This window comes from Papilio polytes, unplaced genomic scaffold (genome assembly GCF_000836215.1).
Source record: "Papilio polytes unplaced genomic scaffold, Ppol_1.0 DF824102.1, whole genome shotgun sequence".
Classification (NCBI taxonomy): Eukaryota; Metazoa; Arthropoda; class Insecta; order Lepidoptera; family Papilionidae; genus Papilio; species Papilio polytes.
In genome coordinates this window covers 555,013-579,148 of record NW_013525102.1, presented here as the reverse complement: position 1 = coordinate 579,148, position 24,136 = coordinate 555,013, and the positions used below count along the sequence as shown (strand labels likewise).

General features: G+C 33.1%; 6 protein-coding genes across 6 annotated transcripts; 4 read left to right on the top strand and 2 right to left on the bottom strand.

Moving 5' to 3' along the window:
* Positions 1–543: 543 nt before the first annotated feature.
* On the top strand, positions 544–3,319 carry LOC106099423 (transmembrane protease serine 11A-like). The gene is made up of 5 exons (XM_013277981.1): positions 544–665; positions 955–1,184; positions 1,419–1,609; positions 2,491–2,651; positions 3,222–3,319. The coding sequence occupies exons 1-5, from the start codon at positions 623–625 to the stop codon at positions 3,317–3,319; spliced, it is 723 nt and encodes a 240-aa protein (XP_013133435.1). The 5' UTR covers positions 544–622.
* A 2,753-nt stretch (positions 3,320–6,072) lies between these two features.
* Positions 6,073–7,681, top strand: LOC106099523 (secretion-regulating guanine nucleotide exchange factor). The gene is made up of 3 exons (XM_013278087.1): positions 6,073–6,113; positions 6,186–7,056; positions 7,376–7,681. The coding sequence occupies exons 1-3, from the start codon at positions 6,096–6,098 to the stop codon at positions 7,612–7,614; spliced, it is 1,128 nt and encodes a 375-aa protein (XP_013133541.1). The 5' UTR covers positions 6,073–6,095; the 3' UTR covers positions 7,615–7,681.
* Positions 7,682–7,793: 112 nt separating this feature from the next.
* On the bottom strand, positions 7,794–10,534 carry LOC106099873 (coiled-coil domain-containing protein 43). Its single transcript, XM_013278554.1, has 4 exons — positions 10,348–10,534; positions 10,059–10,277; positions 9,836–9,981; positions 7,794–9,672 (listed from the first exon to the last, which is right to left on the bottom strand). The coding sequence occupies exons 1-4, from the start codon at positions 10,510–10,512 to the stop codon at positions 9,600–9,602; spliced, it is 603 nt and encodes a 200-aa protein (XP_013134008.1). The 5' UTR covers positions 10,513–10,534; the 3' UTR covers positions 7,794–9,599.
* A 382-nt stretch (positions 10,535–10,916) lies between these two features.
* Positions 10,917–12,110, top strand: LOC106099511 (proteasome subunit alpha type-7-1). Its single transcript, XM_013278074.1, has 3 exons — positions 10,917–11,126; positions 11,194–11,664; positions 11,876–12,110. The coding sequence occupies exons 1-3, from the start codon at positions 11,025–11,027 to the stop codon at positions 12,050–12,052; spliced, it is 750 nt and encodes a 249-aa protein (XP_013133528.1). The 5' UTR covers positions 10,917–11,024; the 3' UTR covers positions 12,053–12,110.
* LOC106099512 (heat shock transcription factor-like) lies at positions 12,047–14,200 on the bottom strand. Its single transcript, XM_013278075.1, has 6 exons — positions 13,757–14,200; positions 13,530–13,677; positions 13,205–13,303; positions 13,040–13,103; positions 12,456–12,729; positions 12,047–12,383 (listed from the first exon to the last, which is right to left on the bottom strand). The coding sequence occupies exons 1-6, from the start codon at positions 14,126–14,128 to the stop codon at positions 12,240–12,242; spliced, it is 1,101 nt and encodes a 366-aa protein (XP_013133529.1). The 5' UTR covers positions 14,129–14,200; the 3' UTR covers positions 12,047–12,239.
* A 309-nt stretch (positions 14,201–14,509) lies between these two features.
* LOC106099862 (protein FAN-like) lies at positions 14,510–21,782 on the top strand. The gene is made up of 13 exons (XM_013278540.1): positions 14,510–14,728; positions 15,078–15,687; positions 16,160–16,231; positions 16,708–16,910; positions 17,257–17,500; positions 17,788–17,910; positions 18,230–18,491; positions 18,956–19,370; positions 19,582–19,670; positions 19,921–20,053; positions 20,499–20,706; positions 21,149–21,299; positions 21,568–21,782. The coding sequence occupies exons 1-13, from the start codon at positions 14,715–14,717 to the stop codon at positions 21,666–21,668; spliced, it is 2,625 nt and encodes an 874-aa protein (XP_013133994.1). The 5' UTR covers positions 14,510–14,714; the 3' UTR covers positions 21,669–21,782.
* The last annotated feature ends 2,354 nt before the right edge of the window (positions 21,783–24,136 follow it).

The window sequence follows — 24,136 nt, the reverse complement described above, 5'->3', positions numbered from 1 at the left end:
TCTTGCGCTCCGCTTGCTTGTGTCTCATCTTATACGATAAAAAAAATTAACTATCTTGTCTTTAACTGTATAAAAATGTACGCAATTCAAATTATATTTCGCAATGCTTCCTACCAGTGTTCGTATTATAAAATAAAAGAAATATTTAAAAGAATCCAGATGGTACGAAAGGCAATTAAGGACAGCGGCGGCGCGGACCCAAATTGCACAACTATTCTCTCCTCGAACAAAAGTATATTTTATATGAATAAAAGTTTATGTTGAACATTTAAACTTTACGTAACCTAGTATTGTGTTGATTACTTGTTCGTAAAAACCCATAGAACATTTATTACTTCAAATTCTGAATGGGTACCTTTTGAAAAACGTTGACTAAATTTTTAATAATCTATCACATTCTCCAGCGAGATTGACTCGACTTACGAGAGTAAAGTTTAATTTTTACAGGTAGGACTAGATTCTCAGGTCATGTGGTGGGAGGAGTGGCCGTCCCAATAGTGATGTACCCGCACGTGGCCCAGGTCCTGACTTTCTTCATGACTTTCTTCATTCTATCTGCGGTGGCTCAATCATCAGTGATCGTGTCATAATAACAGCCGCACACTGCTTATACATAAAACATATGGAGAAAAGACTGGATGCAAAGGATGTTTTAGTTTATCTCGGTATAGTATGCCTATGTTTATAAATTATTTCACGTGATTTCGGAATGGCGGCAGCGATTAATGGTAGCCAGACTTCACTGTATGAACGTGGACTTATCCCTATAGTAATTTGTCCTGCATCGGACTTCAACAATTATTGTTGTTAACTAGAAATGTAAAAAATTCTTACCATAGCTTTCCATTGCCAAAAATAAAGATAAGACTTAAAGGGTGTGTTTTTATTATTTTTAAAGTGTTTTTGCGAGATGAATATATTGTAGGGTATTAATTGTCATTGGTATTGTTCCAGGATCCGACATATTATCACAAGGTGTAAAATACAACGTGTGCAAAATTGTCACACACGAGCGGTATCGAGGTGATGATGAAGTACACTTTTATTTTTATGATATCGGATTGCTTTTGTTGTCACGTAACATACGATTTGGACCTACAGTCAGAAAAGTGGAAATAGCACCAAATAGTTATTTTAGAAACGCAAAATACAGTTTCACTTTAGCTGGATTTGGAGCTGTTACGGTAAGTAAAAGAAAAAATAGAATACTGGACAATATTGACATAGTATTAACAGGGCGGCTTTAGAATAGGGCGTGGTAAGGCGACCGCCCAGGGCGCTCGACAGAAAAGGGCGACATAGGTCCGTATAAATTTCGCTCAGAGCTGTAAAACCGTTACTAGTTTTGATCAAATGATATGGTACTTTGAAAACATCAAAGATAATCTAATATTAAGTTAATTATTAATTAAATACAGAATGTTTATCCAGTCAGTCCGTCCATGAAACTCAAAGCAACTCGAATGTACTACGTGAGAACAAAATTATGTAATGAAAGTCAGTCCTTTAGAGAGGTTATGGAGGTACCGAAACACATGTTTTGCTTGATCGGACAAGGATGGACCAGCGATTGCTTTGGTGACTCGGGCTCCGGAATTATTTGGAAGAGGTAAAAGCAAACAGTATACATACATACATAAACAAAATTATGATACATAAACATTTAAAAACTTGTTGCCTATAAGAACTACGGAATATTAATTTCAAATGAAACGCTCAGATTTTTTTTATGATATAAGGTGACAAGCTAGGCAGCGGCCATCCAAATTCGTCAAAATAGCGAAGTGGGGGAGATGGAGACACATAGTAAGAGAATATCCCTTCCTATGCATCCCATTTTGCGACAAATCCACTTCTCATCCTTTCCTTATAAGAAAAGGGTGGGAAGAGAAAGTTTACTAAAATTGGGCCACCGGCACATCAGACGAAAAGCAGAATCACTTCCATTTTTTTTTTTTATAACATAAGGTGGCAAATGAGCAAGCGGCCACCTGAAACCGCCAAAATGGCGAAGCGACTGCTGTCCATAGACATCCGCAATTGCAGATGCGTTGCCTACCCGTATACGATGGAGGAGGAGACGCACATAAAGAGGATATTTCCCCTTCCTATGCATCTCCTCCACCGCCAAATCCACTTCCTCTTCCCAACCTCTCCTTATAAGAAAAGGGTGGTAAAGAAGGACTTAAATTAGGCCTCCGGCACCACTCTCATCAGACGAAACACGGTATTGCTTCCATTTCACGCCTATCTTCTGTGTGGTCGTGGTATTACACCGGGCGCGCCGGCCCATTCGTGCTAAGATGTTAAAGCGGGCACTACCACTGTTTCACTCATGTCTTTTGTTTGGTCGACTTATTGCACAGGGCGAGTTAAATCGAGCTCTACCACTATTACACGTTCAATTTCGCTAGCGAACTTATGAAGGGATCAATGTTTTCAAACAATTTTACTTAAAAATTGAGTATGCTTAATCATTTATATTTTCAGGTACTTGGTAGGAGTAGTATCGACAGGGCGAGATATCTTCTGCGGTTCGGACACACTCCCCTCAATGTACACTGACGTCGTGTATTTTAGGAAATGGGTCAAAGCGAAGACTATCGAACTCGAGTCTATACCTGTGAAACAATGTCCTAGTGAACAAAAAGGCAAAAAATTAAAAAAAAAGAAAGTCGAATTAAAATTACAATTAACATGAAAGCTTAAGAATATAGACAATTTTAGGACTAAATAAAATGTTTTTTTTTGTGCACATTTTTTTTAGTATTTGAACATAGTTACAACTATCATATTGTAGCCTATTATCTAAGTTTTTCTTTAAAGTAACTTTATCTCCTTTCTTCTGCAGTATCTTTATAACGATTTTTTTTATGATTATGTGATTATGTATAAAAACAAGCTATCGCCCGCGACTCCGTTCGCGTGAAATCATACTTCATACTAATGTTATAAAAGCGAAAGTTTAGATGGATGGATGGATGGATGGATGTTAGAGTTTGTAGCCTAAACAGCTGAACGAATTACGATTAAATTTGGCATAGATGTATAGGAAAGTCTGGAAGAACAGAACGTGAAATTAAAACTAAAAACATAAGTGAGTAGCCTATCTGTGCTACAAACTCTAACAAACATCCATCCATCTAAACTTTCACATTTATAATATTAGTATGATTACTTTCCTCGTAAATTGTGTATATTAAGCAAATAATGTTGAACAGAAATAATTTATGAGTCAGAATTGTTTACAATATCGTGGAAATCCGTAGAGGAAATTGATGTTAGCCTCTACATAGAAGGATTTCCTGTAAGCCTTTAGCAGTAGGTCTGCGGAACGTTTTTGCTTAATGTAGTCATTACCGGACTTAATGGCGCGCATTAGACAAGTCATTCCCGCGCTTTATGCACAGCGAACAGCGTTTGTAGAACTTGTTACTCATTAATCCGGCAGAAAATCCAATAATCAATACAAAAGCTAATTTCTATTCCATTAAAAACGGTTGCCGTTATAACCGTTCATTTGTTATTTCGTAAAACTTTTGACAAATATAATTTTACACATGCATTCGTTGAAAATAACCTTTTTAACACTTATATGGATTAAAATAATAGTTCTTTTAATGTAAGCCGTAATATAAAATTTTAAATTCGCGAAAATATTTTCTATTATTACGAATAAAGAACCCATTCGTGGAAGAAAACTCATATCATGCGATTTGATATTTCGAGCCATCTGACATTGCATTTGCCTGGAGGTTTCCGATATGTGCACATTGGTACGTAATGTAATTTGTATGCGTCATGTTATCCTCAGACCTGACAGCGAATGTAATGATTCTATTCACAAAAGTAAAGCTATTGGGGGAAAAGTCTATTTTGAACAATACTTAATTTTAAAAAATGTATTTCACTTTTTAAACTTATCTTTTCAAGTTAAATCGTTTGTAATGTAAAAATGTATATACGTAGCTGCGAAATAACATTATAGATCGTAGTTAAAAGTTTGTTTTACATAAATTACATAAAAAAGGTTACGTAAAAAATAGAAAAAAGACAAAAGGAACAAAAAGGGTGCAGTAAAAGGTGTTTTTTGCGATGTAGCCATTTAAAAAATTTAAGAGTAGCGTGCCTGCCGAGCCATCGCACTATGCTCGCTAAATATTACACAACCTTCAGGCACGGCCTTTAAATAAAACATGTCTGGTGAGGGCGTTGACTTTTTATTTTCAAGCAACATCTAATATTGTATTCTTTTTTCGAAATTTACTTTGTTCTTTTTATTATAACCTCAACCTGCCATAGCCATAGATATGGATGGTCCATAAACTACAGGAACTAAAGAAGCGTTGTCGACCATTAATATCATAAAAAGCAATTTAAGGCTAATTTTTAAATTGAAGATTTAAACTAGAACAAGTCGAGCTATTCTAATTTTTATTAAAATAGCTCGACTTCTTTCGAAAAATTCCTTTATGTTTTTATATGAAGGATCCTTTTTAAGAAAACAACTCCCCGTTTGATAGAACAAAACAATGTTAAATTAAACTCGTTAGTAACTTGTACTCAAAGACAGATATTTACACATAGATAACCAAGAAAGTTCTTCGTGTAACATACGTGTTATCTTCACGGGTAAAACTTTGTCACATTACCTATTGTATTTCTTAAAGATTTTTTTTTATAATACAATAAATAAAGTGGAATCTAAGGTATAAAAAGAACATTTCTTTCTATCTGAGAACTTAACAAATGGACAGTATAGTCCATTCCCTTCCCCGTGTAATAAGTTTTTGAGATTTTACGGAACAAACTAGTGAATAATGTTTTTTTTTTTTCAAAGTCTAATTTCCTTTTTCAGATTTTATATCAAGAGGTTAAGGCATACGATTTTATTATTACTACAATGCTAAGCACGATTCTATTATTACAATAATGCAGATTCATAAATTAGGTACTTAACTGTAGATATTTAACTTCGATAAGTGTGAAACAAATTAACTGTATTTACTACAAAATTGGCAGTATAGTATTAAAGGGTTATTCTCTGGTGAATATGATAATTTTATTATGTCGATAGATAGTTCAGATTATATTTAACTTTTGACATCTAGGTATTTCGAGATCGAAAACGAAGACACTTTTGGCAGTCCTAATCAATTAATAAAAATAATAATGTTTTATTTTTTATCTTAATTATAATATCGATATTAGTATAATTAACTTCCTTTAATAATCGGACGACTCTATTGCGTTAACGAGCAACTGCTCGTCGTTGCAAGCAATTATGACGAGAAATTATGCAGCGCCATGCCGTCACGCCACATTACCGCCATGTGCCCTGAAGCGAATACTCTACGGGGCATACGTGTCGAGATATCGTAAGTACACATACCAGGAAGGACAGAAATTAAAATTCATTAGAAAGCAATCTCTGACACCAGAGTTATGTAGAAACGCAATTTACCTATACTATAACCGAACTTTGCTACATTATTGCGTTGAATGTCTATCTCATACAGCTTTCCTGAATTAAATCGTATAGAGGGCGTTTGTAAACGAAGTGTATCTAATTCCAACATTGGCAACGGATATGTGCTTTCCTGGTACAGTTGAATTTCAAAGGCGTCAGTTATTATCAGCATGTAAGGAGTTCTGGAGACTAATGTTTGCCTAATTAACGATGACCGTGTTAATTTCCTATTTTTTTTCAAAAGTTAAGAGTTTACGTTAATTATTTTTAAGATTGTGTTTATCATCGAACTATGAAATAACTGTAATAACTAAAATATGTAGCTGTGTTTAATTTGACGCCTAACCTAATAATTAAAACGTAATAAAAATAGAAATTATCCGAAGTATAAAGTAAATACCATCCTTCTTAGAAATAACTCCTGAGGGTTCCTGAACGGGGGTTTGACATTTGATATGATGTCAAAGTCATTGACATCATATCAAATGTCAAAGCATGTCAATGTCAGCGACATGTTCATATCAACAAATAAAACATTATATCGTAATAATCAAATATTTCAATATTACTTTAATAATGATATCATAGGACTGAGGAGTAATTTTAAATTTAAAACTATATAAAAATGAAATTGTGGTCTTGGGTAAATACACGTAAAATTTGTTGTTTTCCTTGCTTTATAATAAAATAGTACTTGTTATACATAAAATTACAGGGAGCAAACTCGCACGGTCAACTAGGCGCTGAAACCATTAGCGAACAAGTAGAAAAACCAACAAAGATTGTCCTACCAGAGTCGTGTAACAACGTAAAACAAATATCATGTGGTGGTGGCCATACTCTTCTTTTAGACAACGAAGGTAAACTTTACTCATGTGGATGGAATTTAAACAAACAATTAGCGATTAATGAAAATTTAAAAGAATCGGCAACATTTAAAAGAGTGTGGTGTCTCAGCGGTATCAAATTCACAAATATAACAACAGGATGGGACTTTAGTGGTGCTGTCTCTGATGATAACTTTTTATTTGTCTGGGGCTCAAATAACAATGGACAATTGGGACTGCCCAAACCACAATTTTCCGAACTCCAGAAACCATTTAGGTTACAAGTCAATGCATGTTCCATTTCAATGGGTTTAAGGCACACTGCTATTGTTAATTCTAAAGGTGAAGTTTGGGTCACTGGCTGTGGGAAACATGGACAACTGGGTCTCGGAAAGGATGTACTAATTTCAGATAGATTTCAAAAAGTTTTAAATGTTGGTAAAATAACTCACATTTCATGTGGACAAAATCATACAGTTACTTGGTCTTCTAAAGAAAATGCTTTATATGTATGGGGTGATAATAAACATGGTCAGTTATTACTGCGTTGCAGTCAAAAACTGTGGCTAAGAAATGTTTATGAGCCACAAAAAGTAGAAATAGGTGTGAAAAAGAAAGTCAGGAAGTTATTAAGTGGATGGACAAACATACTGCTATTGCTTGAAGATGATACAATGCTTACATGGGGTCGTAATAATTTTTACCAGCTTGGTACTGATGAGCCATTTACAGGAAAATTAATTACTTTAAAACTCCCAGGTAGATGAACAATTTTTTTACCTTTAATTATTAACTCTTGTACAGTATTAACAAGATGGCAAACCTAAGTAATCAATAGAGCTTTCTTACTAATATTATAATTTGAATTGAAGTGTACAAATAGCAAAAATCGCTCAGCTTGCACTTACTTGGTGAATTCTTGATGAATTGGCCCACAACCATAAATTTGAATCCTGGGCTCACGCTAAGCAAGTACTAGCAGTCTATGCTCTATAAATTTCTGTTATAGGTTGTCAGAATGATTTTTTGGTAAATATTCAAAATCAAAAGGTCTAATACTGAAACATAATAATTCCAGGTAATAGAGGAGTAAAAGACGTAGCCTTAGGTTCAGAGCATACAATATGCTTGGCAGGTGACAATACCATATGGGCATGGGGTTGGAATGAGCATGCAAACACAGGCATCTCTTTAGATCCAGTCATACCTTCTCCGACTTTAGTTCCCTTTGATTATGATGGAAATGAAGTAATACAAATCTATGCAGGAGGTGCCCATAATTTTATAGTAACCCAAGAGAAAAATTATGAAGAGTAACTATTCTTTTAAGTAGCTGCAATATGAGACAAGTATCATTTGTTACTTAATTTTTTTTTGTTTTATGTATCTATGAAGAAAATATTCAAACATTTGTGAATAATATATTTTTAAATTACTACATAAACTCATCCAAATAGCTTTTTAAAAAGCTAAATAGTCAATAAATAAAAGCTTTATTGTGATAAATGTATTTATTGGTTATCAATTCAGAAACAAGGGATACATATTTTATATCATGCCATTTACATTACATGTAATATGCAATAAAATGTGTACATTGCCTTGCCTCAATTAGAATCGAAGGTCGCCATTTGTCCCAGAACAAGGAGGTATTGAAGGGGCTGTGTTAGCAAAATTATCTTTTATGAGCCTGTTTTCGTCATTTAGAATAAAAAAAACACCAAAACACAATATCTCTATGTACGAAAGCTAATCTTCCATGATAGTCCAACACTGAATGTGAAAGTGCTCAAATTATCAAATAAATTTGTCGTTTATTAGTCATTTTTATATGAATTTTGTAAAACAGATATTTAACAAAAAATATACAAGCTAGCACCAACATACTTCACATTTTTAAAATGTAAAAACCATTACAAATCTTGGTATGTGCTATTCACTCTGTTATATGTTTAACTCAAACTGTATTCACTACATTTATGACAAAAACAATACAAATTTCAACAAACCATAAAATTAAGGTATCAAAATAAAATTATCAATTTATGACACTTATAGCAAAACTATCCTAAAAGGATTACATAATGACTTTAATAAAATGTGCCTTTAAAATATCCTAGACTATATTAAATTCTAGTTACAATGAACCAAGTAGTTTTCTATATAAACAGAATCTAGTGCAAGAATATTATTATCAAAAATGTCTAAGCTCTCTTAAATATCATCAAATAATGATGACATTGTTTCTATTAAATAGACATTAATATGTGCGTAATGTGAAAATAGTAATAAAAATAAAATGTAATGTAATGTAAAATAAAAAGTAATACTTGGTATCCAACTGTATAACCCATATGAATTAACTAGAGACCTAGGCTGTAGTCATTCAAAATAATCTTTTAACATATACAGAGTTAGCAATAGAGAATATTATAAAGCGTAAACACACACTTCTTTATGTAAGATGTCCATAATCTCAGCATACTTTTTAATATTGCTTTAATATAAATAAAATGTACAATAGTCTATAGGCTATATGTTTCACACTATTTAATTTAGGGATGAAGAAATCGTAAAAAGTATCAGGCAGGTAAAGAACAAAAACTACAAGCCAATAACAGAAGCAAGATAGCTATAGAAAGTCATTGTTAGCAAATGGCAAACACCTTTGTTGTTATTTGTGCATTTGAATTTTGACATTTGCATTTGGAAGTTTTACAAATTCAAACAATTAAAGTTTATATAATTTCATACAAATGATGCTGGTCAGGAACATATAGTATTACAATTGGAATCTAAATAGAAATGACATCATAAAGCCAATGCTGGCTTAGAAAGGGGGTTACTTTCCACCAGTCTCAAGTTAACTTATACAGTTTACAATTTTGATACTTTTTCTAGATTTCTTTAGTATCAAATTACTAATATGCATTTATGATTATGATTAATGATATTTTACTGAGATTTATATTTATAATTGTGGAAATATAGTGGGTTTATTCTATTTATAATAAAATGTTGAAACCTATAAGTTAGTTTAAATTTTTAGAATAATCAAAAATCCATCAATACAATATAGCCTCTACAGTGTATTTTATGACTATTAGTTGAAAAAATTCAATTCAACCTTGTATAATACTAAAAAGAGGTTTATGTTACCAAAATTGGTTTTGCATTGACTTGAAAAACAAGAAAACAATATTGAAAATAACATTTGAAGTCTGTGTTATCTAGGATACTTTAACAGCATTTCATATAATAGTAATGAGCAACAAAGCTCTTTATTTTGCATTTTTCGATTGCTACCTCTTCCTTTCACCTTTTTGTGTCTTACGCTTTTCTTTCTTTTCTTCTTTAAGCTGTTTCTGTTTTTCCCTGCAAAGATAAATAACTCATTATTGCATCGGCAGTTATCTTACTAATATTAATGTGAATGTTTAGATTGATGAATGTTTGTCCCTTTTTTAGTCCGCACAGTGTCACTGGAAACTATTTGTAAAGTAATTATTACAAATACCACCAATTATGTAATTCTCACCTGTCTTCTCTATCTTTCTCCTTTTTACGCTGGGCCTCAAGTCTGGCTTGTTCCCTTCTCTCTTTAGCAGCCGCAGCAACATCTAAAGCATTTGTGTTCTTCACCAAGTCAGAGCTTTCCGGTTCTTCAGCATTGCACTGATCTTCCTGAAACAGGGCAATATAACAAATGATATATGAAGTACTGAATATATATTCTGCAATGGTAGTATGACATTAGTTACCTCATTGTCTGAAAGCTGACTATATTGAGATAAAATTGCTTCTCGTATTTTCTTCTCTTCATCGGTATATTCTCGCCGTGTAGTTGTTGCAAGTGACTGAGATTCTAACAGCTTAGCTAATTGAAGATCTACATCAGCCACAGGTTTTAATACTTCTTTAGGCTTGCATGACTCCCATTTCTCTATTATCTCATTAATATGCTCTGTTATATTACTCTCCTGTTAAATTTTTGAAGAAATTAAGGAAACTTAAATTTCTATGCATGTTCCAACCGCTATTTAAACTTACCAAAATTTCGGAAAGTATACCCTCCAGGGCATCTTTCTTTTCATCGATAGAATCCTCGCTTTCTAATATACCAGATATATAGTTTCCGAAAACTCCTTCATCAGTTTTCAACGATTTTAACTTCGCACTTAACCACGGCTCAAATTCACTCACTGAAGCCGCCATATTGTCTATTTTCTATTTGACAGATTGACAGTTCTATTCCATGATTCCTTTTGGATATTTTTCTCCATATTATTCGAAACTGTAATTTTTCTTAAATTCTTTCTAACTTTTGTTACTTGTTTTGTAAACTAACGAAATATTTTTTGATGAAGTGTTGATTAATACAAATTGTATATTTGTATGTATTTAAGTTAGGAATTTAGATTGTAGAGTTTTAAAGTATCGAGACAAGCGGGCTCTGGTCTCAGCTTTTCATTATTCTATCTCAGCTTATTTAAAAAGATTTTTTGGAAATTGGGTCAGAACTATTACGATTTTACTTATTTTACGAACATCATGCTAAGCTTTTCATCTGTATAATGGTGTTATATTCTATGTGGTATGAAGTTTGACAGAAATGAATCGGCATCATTTCTGTTTCTGATTTGTCAATTTGATGCTTACCGTGATCTTAAGTATTGTTCAATTCTCTACTAATTATTTTTATAATAGTTTATAACTAAAATTTCAACATGTCTGCAAGATATGACAGGGCCATCACCGTATTTTCGCCAGACGGTCATTTATTGCAAGTAGAATATGCGCAAGAAGCTGTTCGCAAGGGATCAACAGCGGTAAGTTTTGCTACACAAGGTGGTGACTTGCCCATTTGTTACAATTCTAAACAAAAAATTATTTCAGGTAGGTGTTCGCGGTAACGATGTCGTTGTTTTAGGGGTTGAGAAGAAATCTGTCGCCAAACTTCAAGAAGAAAGAACTGTGCGTAAGATTTGTCTGCTCGACGAACATGTAGTAATGGCCTTTGCCGGCTTGACGGCCGACGCTCGTATTCTTATTAATAGAGCACAAATCGAATGTCAATCTCACAAACTCACTGTTGAAGATCCTGTTACATTAGAATATATCACCAGATATATTGCTGGTCTTAAACAAAAATATACTCAAAGCAACGGACGTAGACCTTTCGGTATTTCGTGCCTTATTGGTGGTTTTGATTACGACGGACAACCTCATTTATTCCAAACGGAACCATCTGGAATCTATTATGAATGGAAAGCTAATGCCACAGGGAGATCAGCTAAGACTGTAAGAGAGTTTTTGGAAAAAAATTACAATGCAGAGGAAGTTGCTACAGAAAAAGGTGCAGTCAAGGTATGTAAAATGCATTCCAATGGATTTGCATTATTCATTATTGAATTAAATCTTCAATTCACAAATTGTATGTTTTAAACATATTTAGTTACCAAATTCTTAACCTTCTTACCATGTTATAAATAAATATATTTATTTTATTAAACATGGTAATCAATGTAACCAAATAGATTGATTTTTGATTATTGACTTGAAATTTAAACTATTGTAGCTTGCCATCCGAGCTCTTCTTGAAGTTGTACAATCAGGACAAAAGAACTTGGAGATTGCGGTAATGAGACGTAACCAGTTAATGCAGATGCTCGACATTGACACTATCAACTCATATGTCTCAGTTATTGAAAAAGAAAAAGAGGAGGAGGCAGAAAAGAAAAAGCAGAAGAAGTAGTAATAACACTGTATTTTTATGTTTTCACAAATAAAGGAAGTTATGGCTTAAAAATATATTTTTGATGAATTTCATTGTGATTTCATATGTAGTCACAAAGGACCGCTTTAAAAAACTTTTTAAGGGTGCAAAATTAACATAACATTTTTTCTAAATTATATCATTAAATGTAAGACAAATGCAATATTTACAAATGGATAGTTTGTGATATTTGAGTGTATAATTCTTTCAAGTTAGAGGAAGACTCTGGAGCGGAATTCTTGTTGATGATAATATCATTAAACATTTGGTCCCATTCACTGTGATAGTGAGTCATATTTTCATCATGTCTCTGAAAAAAGTTTATAAAGAACTTCATAATTGTTTCTTTCTAGAAAAAAGTTATTATTTCATCCAAACTCACCTCAGTCATAGATACATCATCATTTTGATCATTACTAATGGAAGGAAGCACACAATTTAAGAATTGGTGATCAATTGGTTTTGATTCCATTTTCCTTTCAATATCATGTCTATTCTCATTGACTATATTGAATTCAGCTAACAGCTCAACTCCAGAACTTTCCGATGGTACAGGATCCAGATCAGGCATATTCAGAAACTGTCCAGGGAAACTATCAACATTCTGTTGACATGAGTCATCACTAAAACCCAACAATGTATCTTGCGACTTATCTCTGTAAAGGTTAACCAATACCAATATAATAAAATTAAACACTTTGTTATGTAGGATGTCGGCAATAACAACATATTTTTGCATATTTTTTTATAAAAATACTATACTTACATGATATAGGCCATTATATTTTTTGCTGTTTAATTTAAGGGTGAATAAATTGGAAAAAAATCACGCTGGGAAGGGCCAAAAACTACAAGCCAACAGCAGTAAAGCAAAATTGTCACGGTAATGGTAATTGTTAGCTATGAGAACAGCTTGTCTATAAGAAAAACAACTTTTACATAAGTAATGTGTAATTAAAAACTTACCCAAAGTTCTGGAATCCATCACCAGCATTAATATAATTTTCCTGAGGTTTTTCAGCGGATAGGACTAAAGGATGAGATGGAATAGTTTTTTAGGAATAAATTTGTAATGGAAAAAAAATAGTAGGTAAATAAGAATTATTGCAGGATGGGATAAAGGATAAAAACCTGGTAAATTTTGTTCTTTATGAACATTATTGTTTTCACTGTTGGGTATTAACCAGTCTCCAGAAATGCTGTCATCATCACCAAAATCATCTTGTACATCTAAAAAACATATTGTTTATGGTAAGATACATTTTTATATGTGAGATTTTATGGTCTGGTTTGTAAGGTGACTGTTACAGCACATAGAAAAGGTTCTTTTTAATAATCTTAACAAGACAGAGGTGACTTTCAGGTCACTTTTGTACTAATAAATAAAATAAAATGTCTTAAAAAATACTTATGATCAGATCATGAATTTGCTAAAAAATAATTAAAGATTCTATACCTTCAAAGTCATTAGTCAGATTAAATTGTTTAGGCGAGCTTTGCATGAAAAGTTCTTGTGCAGCTTTCTTCAGAGCGATTCTTAGTGCTCGTCGCGCTTTTTGTAGCGGAGTTATGAACGCACTTTGGTCAGTGCAATTAAATATATTCTAATAAGAACAAAAGGAATATTAGAGATGTTGATGAGAAAATATTTCTAGATTTAAATGGGTACAACAATAGTTATACCTTGGGTTTTGAATTTCGTTTTAATGTCAGCGCTTTTCTTGTAATTTTATTTAATAATTCAGGCCTGCCATATTGAAAGAAGTCGTGAATATACTCGTGCATGTAAGGATTACTTGAATTACAAAGTGGGTCTTGTAGATGCGAAGTAACTTTTCGAAAACCATACAAGTTAAGTTGTCTAACAAAACTTGAAATGTTCGTTGTTTTAAATATAGAGTTATCGCATTGTAGATAAGTGTGTAGTATTCTATAATTTAGGAGGATAGTTCTACCACTACCACCCCACAATATTGCATCAGTGCGCATATTAAGCAGGAACCACAATTTATGAGGAAATCGCATTTGAAAAATGGCATTTTTATCTTCTTGCATAATTAATTACAATTATAATTTCTTCCACTCTTTAAAATTAGATTTAAAAATGGCGCCTTCGTAACGCCACACTTCAATCTCCAACCGTCTTTGTCTATGGTTCTTTTCTATTTTGGTTTTTAAAGCTTTTAAAGTCGTTACATTTTAAAATAACAACGTTTAATTTTTAAGAAACGATGAGATTATATAGAAATTAATTTTGTAGAAGCTGTTCAATTTTTAAAAAAGGATTGCACTTTTCTCAGTTCTAAATCCTATGTAATAGGTAACATATAAATCACCTACATTAACATTAAACTGTCAACTTCACGTTGACAGTATCAGCTGGAGTGAAAACTGACAACTGACAGTGTCATAATTTTTTGTGTGTATTCGAATTGCTTTATTTTGTTGCATATTGCTGTATCCGTCCATTTCTTTGTTCTTCCAATTTGATGCATTTCGAAAATCGTGTCGTAGATATCAGAAAGTAATGAAAAAGATAATTATATTTTTATGGCCTTGTTTGGATAGTGTTATAAAATTTTACTTGTGCATTGAACACCCGGTTACAACTTTAGATTGATAACATTGTAAATAATACACAATGAATAAGTCAAGGTAAGCCGTATTTCTTAATCTAGATCTTAAGATAGCTACGATCACGATTCATAGCGAGTTATTTAGTTACAAAACCCAGTACAAAATAAGTACAAAATGTAAAATAATTCAAGTTTAAAAGGGCTGGTGGTTTTTATTAATAAGTCAACTTGAAAAATCCATGTTGATCACTCTTATTTACACAGAGATGTATTAGGAAAACACATACAAATTATTTAAAATTAATTTAATGGACAGTTTTAGAACTAATATAATATCTCGCCTAATTGTGTCCTATTATCAATTAACATTAGCTTATTCTATTGTTCTGTGCACAATCTTTCTAATCTTCTTAAACAATTTCTTACAGATTTTCTATGTTAGTGCTGGAACCTGGTGAGATTTACTTTGAAGATTTCTCATGTATAATGAACACTCAAAACTCAAGAACAGCAGGCAACATTAGAACTGGTCATCTGAAACTTTGTTCTAAATCCCTTGTATTTGAACCAATAGAATGGGCTCATCCTCTTACAAAATTACATTTTAAAGATTGCACAGATATTAGCATTGTTGAGCAAACACATGAAAGTGATACAAAAAATGTGATCAAATTGACAATAAAACAATATTCAGAAATGTTAGAGGAAAATATAATTGCACCTTATAAATTTAAATATGAAAAACAAGATTTCTATTTCTTCTTTGATTTTGCATCTGCGGAAGAGTGTTTGAGTCAAATGCAACAATTACAGAGAGCTTCTACATTACATGCACCAGAACATAACAGTATGGTGGCGACAATATTACATTCCCGCTATATGAGGATGCTGTTTGACCCTGTTATGATGGATGACTTCACCGAGGAGATCATATGTGAAATGCAAGCTGAAAAAATATCACCACTTGTGAGACATCAAGGAAAATTAGCATTGACTCCAACTACTTTATACTTCCAACCTTTTAGTAATATTGAATGTGTAAGAAATTTTTTTAAACATAAATTTTTACTAGTCTTAGCAGTTAACTTATTAAAAACTAGTTGTTGCTCGCGACTTCGCCAGCGTGGTATTAAAGAATAATAAATATAGCCTATGTTACTCACATATAAATTACCTTTCCAACAGTTTAAGAATATTTAAAATCGGCCCAATAGTTTTTGAGTTATTTCAATACATACAAAAACACAAATCTTTCCACTTTATAATATTAGTATAGATATTGCGACACATAGTAATTAGAAATTACGGCTCACTTACCAAGTACTTTATGTAAGTACTAGCTAGTTCCAAACACTCTTAGAACTTAATTAAGTTTTTTTTTTATTTTATAAGGCTGTGTCACATCGAGCTCTTGTATATATACATGTAGTATTTCTAATTAATATATGATCCTTCAAAAATTTTAATTATACATGAAATATAATTTAATTGTAAAATCGATGTTTCACAGAGTCCAATATTTAAACTGAAGTTGGATGAGATGAGGAAAATGTACAAAAGAAGATTTTTACTAAGGCAAGTTGTATGTATCACACTACTCAATGTTATTTCTATGTATTTTCTAGTTTAACATAATTTTTAGTGTTTCAGTTTTAATTTGTAGTATAAAGTACAAGTGTTGATATATTGTAGAAATAATAATTATGCCTAATTTCGTTTGAATGTTTTGTATTTGTGCAACAGACATTTTTAGTACTGCATGACTGTACTAATATGGCTTAGCTTGAGTTTTTCAATTCATTTTTTTGTGTCTGTATTTATTTTGCAATTTGTTTTGTTAAATTTAAGTTACCTGTACAAAAACATAAATATGTGAATTAGTTATATCATATAGCATGAGTTCAATGACTGTTTTTGTACAGGTCGTCTTATGCTAATTATATTTTAATTGCTAATACCAATTTGTGCTGCCCAAGCTTGTGTTAAAGTTCAGTGTTGCAAGAAATAAAAATTTTTACATAATTAAAAACTTAAATTCAAAACTGCTTTTGTTTTTAGGGTCTTGAAATATATGGCGGGGAAGAAAAATCAATGTCACATATTTATCTTACATTTCCATCGGAGAAGCACAGAGATAGGATATATGAAATTCTAGAACAATCTCCAAATGTGAAACTAGAACGACAGCATGTTGAAGAGATGACGCTGCAGTGGCAAAATGGAATTGTCTCTAATTATGATTATTTGATGTATCTTAACTGGTGGGTTATATATATTTTTTTATAGTAAATGCTCTTTTATAAATTAAATATTAACCAATGATATCTCCCTTGCCTTATCCAACTACGTGATTCGGCGAAAAAAGTTTTAAATGTTTTGAATAATGTTTTAAACCTAAATGTTTTGGTTTAATTTAAAATGTCAGTTGCTTGCTTAGTAAATTAAATAAATATTTAAATAATCATGACTTAACTAGATTAACTAGATTATATCTAAGTACATAAAAATAGGTAATTTTACTACCTGCTACTGCTATCTTATGTAATTTGTTATTTTCGCTATTGTTGAAAAATGTTGAATTTCTTTGAGACTAAAATATTATTTTAGTCTTGCAGATCGAAGTAAAAATGATCTAACACAATATCCAGTGTTCCCTTGGGTGGTTGCTGATTATACATCAGAGAAATTGGACTTGACCAATGCGGATATTTTCCGTGACTTGTCCAAGCCAATGGGTGCATTGAACCCCGAACGTTTGGATAAATTAAAAGAGAGATACAATGAAATGAGTGACCCAAAGTTTTTATATGGATCACATTATTCAGCGCCCGGACTTGTGTTATTTTATCTTGTAAGTTTACGAAACATGCCTTTACTAGTTTTCGCCTGCGACTCCGTTCGCGTGGAAATAAAAAAAGTAAGATGCCTATGTCTTCTTCCAGACTATCCTCTGCATCTCCAAACTTCATCAAAATCATTTCAGCCGTTTAGGCTACAAACTTTTACAAACATCCATCCATCCATTTAAACTTTCGCATTTATAATATTAGCAAGATTAAAAAAATGTTTCAATAGTGGTATTTTTTATATTTTTGTGTTTTTTTTTTAATATAAAGTAGTTTTAAATGTGTTTTACAGGTTAGAAAATATCCTAGATACATGTTGTGTCTACAGAACGGGAAATTTGACCATCCGGATAGAATGTTTAATTCTGTAAAAGATGTCTACAATAATTGTTTAAGAAACATGTCCGATTTTAAGGTAGGAAAATAAGTCCTATTGCAATATACGTATAAAGGCGGGATACACATGCTAGGAGCTGGCATACTTGGGAATGGGGACTTACAAAATAAAAAAAAACTGAAAATAAAAAAAAAGAACGAGCTTTTTTTCAAATCAGATTTATATGATTCTTCGTTATTTTTTATGCGGAAGTTGTAAATTGGTTGAAGTATTTTTGAAAAATTTCATTTTTGTTATGGTTTTTTTTTATGTGTACAGACATCAATAACTGGGATGTGTGTTCCCGTTAAAGTATTATTTTAACAATTGCTTGAAGCTGTGTTAATAATATTTTTAGGAACTAGTGCCAGAATTCTATGATACAAGTGATAAGGGTGATTTCTTAGTGAATAAATTTGAGATAGACTTTGGGGAGCGACACGACGGCTCTGTAGTGCAGGACGTGTCGCTGCCGCGCTGGGCCGCCGCGCCACAGGACTTCGTGTCAATACTACGCGACGCTCTCGAATCAGATTATGTATCTAGACATTTACATTTATGGATCGATCTCATTTTCGGCTACAAACAAAGAGGCGAAGAAGCTGTGAAAGCTAATAATGGTAAGTAATTTTTAAGACACCATTTCAAGTATTTTTTGTTGTTTTCAAATGATTTTGGACTTCATTCTTCTATTAATCTAGGCTGATTTATAAAGATTTGTATTTTTTAAGTTAATAAATTCAAAAACTTTTAAACGTAACTAAAACATAATCTATATTTAATATACTTTATTTAAATACGTTTAGAAAAGTCGCAGGTAAAAGCTAATTTTATATTTTACACAACTTATCTAACGAATATTATAAATGTGAAAGTATAGATGGATGGATGTTTGTTAGAGTTTGTAGCCTAAACGGCTAAACACATTACGATGAAATATGGCATAGATGTATAGGATAGTCTGGAAGAAACATAAGCTACTCACTTTTGTGTTTTTTTAATTCCACGCGGACGAAGTCGCAGGCGAAAACAAGTATAAAACATTGAAAAAAAATGGCATATACATTAAAGTTCTCTATTACAGTATTCCATCACGTATGCTACGAGGGTTCCGTAGATCTAGAATGTGTGTACGACATGAACGACAGACATGCGCTAGAAGTACAGATAATGGAGTTTGGTCAAGTGCCTAAGCAGTTGTTCACAAAGCCACACGTCAGAAAAGTGACACAGAGTATACAAATACCGTTGTCTCATGTCGATGAAACACCACAGAGAATAGAATGTATAGAAACAATAAAGTTGCATAAAGAGGCTGTGACTTCCGTAGCTCGTGTAGGAAATAAAATTATATCTGTGGGTAAAGATGGAGCGTTGAAAGTGTACGATTTGTCGCAAGGCAAGCAGATGCGAAGTGTAGTGTTGTGTTCTACGCCGCTGAGTTGTTGTGTGATGGTGGATGATAATACCGTCGCTGCTGGCTCGTGGGATAATGAAATGTAAGTTTTTTCATATATTTTGTATATTTAGTTCCATATATCCTTCTCGATAACGTTTTTTTCTTCCTGTCCCACCTCCAAAGGTCAAAGCGTGATGTTAAATAGCTTATAACCTTCTTTAATAATTGTTTTATCACAAGTAAAAAGACATTTTTAACTCCGATCAGTAGTTAATGAGATAAGCTGATACAAACATACATTTTCCTTTCAGATATTTATACAATGTAGAATATGGAAGGGTTGTAGAGAGTTTTCGGGCGCACGACGATTCTGTCAGCTGTTTACTCTGGATTACTAAAGGTATGAGCTATTTAGTTCTGACAATCTACGTTATAGGTATTCTATACCAATATTGTAAAAAGGAAAGGTTTGTATTTTTGTATGTATAGAAATAACTCAAAAATTACAGGGCCGATTTCAAAAATACTTTCACTGTTTAAAAGCTAAGTTATCGATGAGTAACAAAGGTCTTATTTTTGAATTTTACGTGAACGAAGTCCCGAGCAACAGCTAGTTATTAATAAAATTAATATTTTATTTGTTGTTTTAGAACATTTATTGATATCCGGTGGATGGGACGGCGTGGTGCGCGTGTGGGGCAACGTGGGCAAGACGGGGCAGGCGCTGCGCGGACTGCAGGCGGAATTAGACCATGATGGGAAGATCACCACACTCACATACAGGTATGAACGTAAACCAAAAAAAATCTCTCTACATACATTATTTTAACCTCAGAATTAACTTTACTAAGAATTTAATAATTATTTTCCTATTTATTGACTACTAGCTTTTGCCCGCGACACCGTCCGCGTGTAAATAAAAAAGTAGTGTAGCCTATGTGTTCTTCTAGACTATTCTATGCCAAATTTCATCAGAATCCCTTCAGCCGTTTAGACTAAAAACTCTAATAAACATCCATCCATCCATCCATCCATCCATCTAAACTTTGGCATTTATAATATTAGTAAGATGGAAAACATTTAATTCTATTATTTTTTTAAGAATAGCGAACGATAGATGGCGCTATTGTTCAAAATACTACAATTATTTTTAAGAATAGCGCCATCTATTGAAAATACGAGTATGTTTTCCAACGCCATCTATTGAAAAGTTTTGAAACTATGCCAGATACCGTGGCGCAGAGTTGGATGTGCTGGCGGGCAGCGTGGAGGGCGAGGTGTTCATCTGGGAGCTGCGGCGGCGGCAGCTGAGCAGCAAGGTGCGCGTGCACGCCGCGCCCCTCGCCGCACTCTCCCTCGTACTGTCCGGGGACAGGATCGTCACCTCCACTGACGATGGACACTTGTATGTCACTGATCTAGGAGTTTACCACTCGGTAAGATTTTTTAGACATTTTTATGTAGAAGGCAAAGTAATTAGGACAGTTAGTCGCTCCTAAAGACTCCAAAAATGTTAAATAGGTAGGTTCAAATCATACTTATCATATTATAAATGCAAAAGTTCAAATGGATGGATGTTTGTCAGAGTTTGTAGCCTAAACGACTAAACGGATTTCGATTAAATTTGGTATAGATGTAGAGGATAGTCTGGAAGAACATATAGGCATACACACTTTTATTTTTATTCCACGCGGACCAAAGCTAGTGCTTTTATATTTTGATCACAAGATACGTCACCTTTTGTAATATTGCAGTTCAGCTAAAACAATTCAATCGTGGTAAGAAACCCGTATCTTAGGAACATTATATTTGTAAAAACCACGACAGTTTAAAGTTATATAGGGGGAATAATAGTGTTGTCTCCCCCTGTGTCTGCAGGTGTACCACAAGCAGCTGCGGTGTGCGGCGACGGCGCTGCGCTGGGAGGCGGCGGGCGGCCGCGCGCTGTGGCTGGGCGACCGCGCCGGACACCTCATGCTGTGGGACATGCTCGCCGTCGCGCAGCTGCAGCAAATACACGCTCATACTGGTAATCTACCTGCAATTTTTCCTGGGTACAGTCAAAGAATTAAATTCCCTCCCCACTTAGGATAACATAGCAAACTGCATTTTTGATTGTGACTTTTGACTTTTTAAGCATCGAATGGGCACATAAATATGTCGATAATAAATACCTCGACTTACTGACTCTAAATTTTCCTGAGGACATTCTTATTTGAAACAATGTAATTAAAATATATTTTTTTGTTATGTCACGGTATTTGTTTAGTATTTTATATTATTGTTCTTGTTTACAGGGTCTATCACATGGATTTGTCTCGATGTGGAGTCCAATACTCTGGTCACAGCCAGTGAGGACAAAACCGTAAAGATCTGGCGATTGTCGAATAGCTCTTGACATTGTATTTCGTTTTATTATGTAGTATTACTTATTGATAGTCTTGTAATTTTAAGGATATAATGCAAAACGAATTATCTTGTTAGAAATGACAATAAAGTATTATTATTTTAATGGGATTTTTTGATTTTATTATTTTATTTATTGCCAGTAACATAAAACTATATTGTCTAAATAAAATAGATTAGTTTGATAAATGACGTATATAAAGTATCGAATTCAATTTATATGAAGGCAAATGCCGTACTTAATATACAGGTATCGTAGTGACGAAACAAACACGTGTAGCGAACAATTTGGAACTATCGATATTCGGATTAAATAATTAACGATCTCGACTAAAATTATTATTTTCTTATTAACTAATTTATAGGACAATTCTAGTACTGATTATAGTTTAGAGAATTTAGCGATGATAGGAATAATAGCGAAATCCAATTCGATTACGAACGGCTGTAGTAGTAATAAACATTTATTTACTCTCATTATTAATTTGAGAAAACAGTGTTTTTATTTAATTCATAAGTTATAACTATAAATCTATTGATTCCATTTTCTATAAGAATAAAAATCAAAAATCGATAAGATTCATGACTGATTTTACACAACCATCCCTACTAAATTTGAAATGAGTTGTCAAACTAATCTAAATTATTTAGACGATAGAGGATGTGATAAGTTTTTCTGGTGTAATGACAGATGGCGTTGTATTAAACCTCGACCCAACCTCATTTTCCCGTGTATTTTTTCTACCAATTCATTTATTCCAAAATATCGTTGTCTCACTTTCTTCAGAGATAATGAGAGAGACATCGTGTTTTAATTACAAATGTTTCCGCAGTACTGTGTACATACAGTTATCATATTTCTCATTGAGATAGTAGAAGTAGCAGAGGTCTGCCTTTTTAGATAAAATTTTGTAACGGTGATTTTTCGCCTGTGCAAATTAGCGGTATGATTAATCAGCTAAAATATCCATTTTTGTAACTACCGAGTAGTTTAGGGTTAGCAAAGAGATTCCTTGCCAGTATTTTTTATATTAGCCTACAATTATTGATATTTTAATAGTAGTAGAGCCCGCTTTAACATTTTCGCACGAATGGGTTCGCTTGCCCGGTGAAATACCACGACCACACAGAAGACAGACGTGAAGTGGGAGCAATTCCGCGTTTCGTCTGATAGGTGTGTGCCGAAGACCCAACTTTGTCCCCTTTTCCTTATAACAAGAGGATAGGAAGGGCACATGGATTTCACGGTGCAGAAGACGCATATGAAGAGGAAATATTTTCTTTATGTGCTCGTCAATTAAGGGTAGGCAACGCATCCGCAATTGCATGTCTATGAGCAGCGGTCCCTTCGCCAGTTTGGCGGATTCAGCTAGCTCGTTTGCCACCTTAAATTATAAAAAAAATATAGTTCGATAATTTTGGAACAAAAAGTTGTATTGTTTGTACCGTTTTCCTAATAGCAACTACTTTAATTTCATTAATGATAAAGTTTTCTGAATTTCTAAAAGTACGATGTATTTATTTTTTTATCTTACGTCACACGCTACGTCAAACATTATGATTACAAGCGCTAGCAGCTAGCAGGAAGGGAGTAGGGTGGGTGATACCGACGGGGCCGCGACCCCCCGCAACAACCCATATGCACCTACCCTACACATAACGTACTGTATAACAATGCCTTTTGTCTCGCAAAAAAAGACCTTAAAAGATTTTTAAATCTTCAAACATGCTAGCTTTTAAGAATAGACGCCTAGTATAAGACGTGAAAGGTTAATATTTAGGTTTTTCTAAAATTTCAACCTTTCGAAGGTTTCTCTAATTTAAATAAAACATTTATATCACTCGTTATAGTGTGCCTAAACCTAAATACGATAGATTAGCTTGATAAATGATGCATATGAAGTATCGAATTCAATATGTATGAAGGCAAATGCCGTACTTAATAGACAGGTATCGTAGTGACGAAACAAACACGCATAGCGAACAATTTTGAACTATCTATATTCGGTTTAAATAATTATCGAACTCAATTAAAATTATTATTTTCTTATTCACTAATTTAGAGGACAATTCTAGTAATGATTACAGATTAGAGAATTTAGCGATGACAGAAATAATAGCGAAATCCAATTCGAATACCTACGGCTGAAGTAGTAATAAACATTTATTTACTCTCATTATTAATTTGAGAAAACAGTGTTTTTTTAATTCATAAGTTTTAACTATAAATCTATCGATTCCAACTTCTATAAGAATAAAAATCGGAAATCGATAAGATTCATGACTGATTTAACACAACCCATATTATTTAGACAAACTATAATACCAATTATTAGCTTTTTGACCGACTTCCCAAAAGAAGGAGGTATTCAATTCGTCGGTATATTTATTTTTTATTTTTTTTTTTTTTATTTTTTTTTTATGTGTGTTACGGCATAACTCCGCCGCTAGTGGACCGAT

Coding starts and splice junctions, on each gene's coding strand:
- LOC106099423 (XM_013277981.1), top strand. CDS start 623: ATGGAGAAAAGACTGGATGCAAAGGATGTTTTAGTTTATCTCG. Junction 1,610..2,490: donor TCCGGAATTATTTGGAAGAG/GTAAAAGCAAAC, acceptor TTATATTTTCAG/GTACTTGGTAGGAGTAGTAT. Junction 2,652..3,221: donor ATGTCCTAGTGAACAAAAAG/GCAAAAAATTAA, acceptor AATGTTGAACAG/AAATAATTTATGAGTCAGAA.
- LOC106099862 (XM_013278540.1), top strand. Junction 19,371..19,581: donor GGCTCGTGGGATAATGAAAT/GTAAGTTTTTTC, acceptor TTTTCCTTTCAG/ATATTTATACAATGTAGAAT. Junction 19,671..19,920: donor TTTACTCTGGATTACTAAAG/GTATGAGCTATT, acceptor TTGTTGTTTTAG/AACATTTATTGATATCCGGT.
- LOC106099873 (XM_013278554.1), bottom strand. CDS start 10,512: ATGGCGGCTTCAGTGAGTGAATTTGAGCCGTGGTTAAGTGCGAAGTTA. Junction 10,278..10,347: donor GTATACTTTCCGAAATTTTG/GTAAGTTTAAAT, acceptor AAAATTTAACAG/GAGAGTAATATAACAGAGCA. Junction 9,982..10,058: donor GTCAGCTTTCAGACAATGAG/GTAACTAATGTC, acceptor GCCCTGTTTCAG/GAAGATCAGTGCAATGCTGA.
- LOC106099512 (XM_013278075.1), bottom strand. CDS start 14,128: ATGCAAGAAGATAAAAATGCCATTTTTCAAATGCGATTTCCTCATAAA. Junction 13,304..13,529: donor TCTGACTAATGACTTTGAAG/GTATAGAATCTT, acceptor TATGTTTTTTAG/ATGTACAAGATGATTTTGGT. Junction 12,730..13,039: donor GATGGATTCCAGAACTTTGG/GTAAGTTTTTAA, acceptor TAACCTTTACAG/AGATAAGTCGCAAGATACAT.
- LOC106099523 (XM_013278087.1), top strand. Junction 7,057..7,375: donor AATTACTTTAAAACTCCCAG/GTAGATGAACAA, acceptor TAATAATTCCAG/GTAATAGAGGAGTAAAAGAC.
- LOC106099511 (XM_013278074.1), top strand. CDS start 11,025: ATGTCTGCAAGATATGACAGGGCCATCACCGTATTTTCGCCAGACGGT. Junction 11,127..11,193: donor TTCGCAAGGGATCAACAGCG/GTAAGTTTTGCT, acceptor AAATTATTTCAG/GTAGGTGTTCGCGGTAACGA. Junction 11,665..11,875: donor CAGAAAAAGGTGCAGTCAAG/GTATGTAAAATG, acceptor AAACTATTGTAG/CTTGCCATCCGAGCTCTTCT.